Here is a 1,712-nt window from a genome sequence, read left to right on the forward strand (position 1 = left end):
GAATACCGGCAGGGACTGTAGGAGCTGAGGGTTCCGGTTACCGGGACGGGAGACGGGTACCAGAGGGGGGTCCCAGACAAGTCTACGGGACGTGGAGGTCCCGGTTACCGGGATGGGGGGTGGATACCGGCAGGGACTGTAGGAGCTGAGGGTCCCGGTTACCGGGACGGAAGGTGGGTATTAGAGCGGGGTCCCGGGTACCTCTACCAGCTGCAGAAGGTAGGGGTCCCGGTTACCGGGACAGGAGGTGGGTACCGGAGAGGGGTTCCGGTAACCGGCAGGGGCTGCGGAAGGTATACTGGGACGGGAAACAGGAAGAGAAGTCCCGGACAGGTGTACGGGAAATGAGGGTCCCGGTTACCGGGACGGAAGGCGGGTAACGGCGGGGACTGTAGGAGCTGAGGGTCCCAGTTACCGGGACAGGAGGCGAGGACCGGAGGGCGGTCGCAGAAGGTAGGGGTCCCGGTTACCGGGACGGAAGGCGGGTACCTGAGGGGGGTCCCGGGTAGCGGCGGGGACTACCCAAGCTAGAGGTGTCGGCTACCGGGACGGGATGCAGGTACCGGAGGGGGGTCGCAGAAGGCAGGGGTCCCGGTTACTGGGACGGAAGGCGGGTACCGGAGGGGGGTCCCGGGTACCTCTACCGGCTGCAGAAGGTAGGGGTCCCGGTTACCGGGACGGATACAGGTACCGGAGGGGGGTCGCGGAAGGTAGGGATCCCGGTTACTGAGACGGGAGACGGGGAGTCCCAGAAGGTAGGGGTCCCGGTTACCGGGACGGGATACAGGTACCGGAGGGGGGTCGCGGAAGGTAGGGATCCCGGTTACTGAGACGGGAGACGGGGAGTCCCAGAAGGTAGGGGTCCCGGTTACCGGGACGGGATACAGGTACCGGAGGGGGGTCGCGGAAGGTAGGGATCCCGGTTACTGAGACGGGAGACGGGGAGTCCCAGAAGGTAGGGGTCCCGGTTACCGGGACGGGATACAGGTACCGGAGGGGGGTCGCGGAAGGTAGGGATCCCGGTTACTGAGACGGGAGACGGGGAGTCCCAGAAGGTAGGGGTCCCGGTTACCGGGACGGGATACAGGTACCGGAGGGGGGTCGCGGAAGGTAGGGATCCCGGTTACTGAGACGGGAGACGGGGAGTCCCAGAAGGTAGGGGTCCCGGTTACCGGGACGGGATACAGGTACCGGAGGGGGGTCGCGGAAGGTAGGGATCCCGGTTACTGAGACGGGAGACGGGGAGTCCCAGAAGGTAGGGGTCCCGGTTACCGGGACGGGATACAGGTACCGGAGGGGGGTCGCGGAAGGTAGGGATCCCGGTTACTGAGACGGGAGACGGGGAGTCCCAGAAGGTAGGGGTCCCGGTTACCGGGACGGGAAGCGGGTACCGGAGGGGGGTCCCGGGTAGCGGCGGGGACTACCCAAGCTAGAGGCGTCGGCTACCGGGACGGGGTTCCCGGTACGGATGGCAGGGGTGCAGGGAAGGGAGCGCTGCGGGCCGGGGCAGGGCCGGCGGGCGCACGAGGCGGCGGTCGGGGCGGAGCGGAGCGGGGCGGGGGGAGGCCCCGCGGGGAGCCCTTACCATCTTGACGATGCCGCGCTGGACGGTGAGGGGCTGCGCGGAGCCGCCCTGCCCGGGGGCGGCCGCGGAGGCCATGGCGGGGCCGGGGGGCGACGGAGGGGAACGAGCGCGGACGGAGCGGACGGGG

At 68.8% G+C, this 1,712-nt stretch overlaps 1 protein-coding gene across 1 annotated transcript in view; it reads right to left on the reverse strand.

Annotated features, from left to right (window-relative positions):
• The window catches only part of SND1 (staphylococcal nuclease and tudor domain containing 1), a 278,207-nt gene extending 276,501 nt beyond the window's left edge, over positions 1 to 1,706 (reverse strand). The window contains exon 1 of the mRNA XM_014961957.1: positions 1,586 to 1,706. Coding sequence (XP_014817443.1) covers positions 1,586 to 1,660 — 75 coding nt within the window. The 5' untranslated portion in view covers positions 1,661 to 1,706. The remainder of the gene's footprint in view (positions 1 to 1,585) is intronic.
• Positions 1,707 to 1,712: the final 6 nt, after the last annotated feature.

The sequence above is a fragment of the Calidris pugnax genome, unplaced genomic scaffold, assembly GCF_001431845.1.
Source record: "Calidris pugnax isolate Ruff unplaced genomic scaffold, ASM143184v1 scaffold459, whole genome shotgun sequence".
Taxonomy (NCBI): domain Eukaryota; kingdom Metazoa; phylum Chordata; class Aves; order Charadriiformes; family Scolopacidae; genus Calidris; species Calidris pugnax.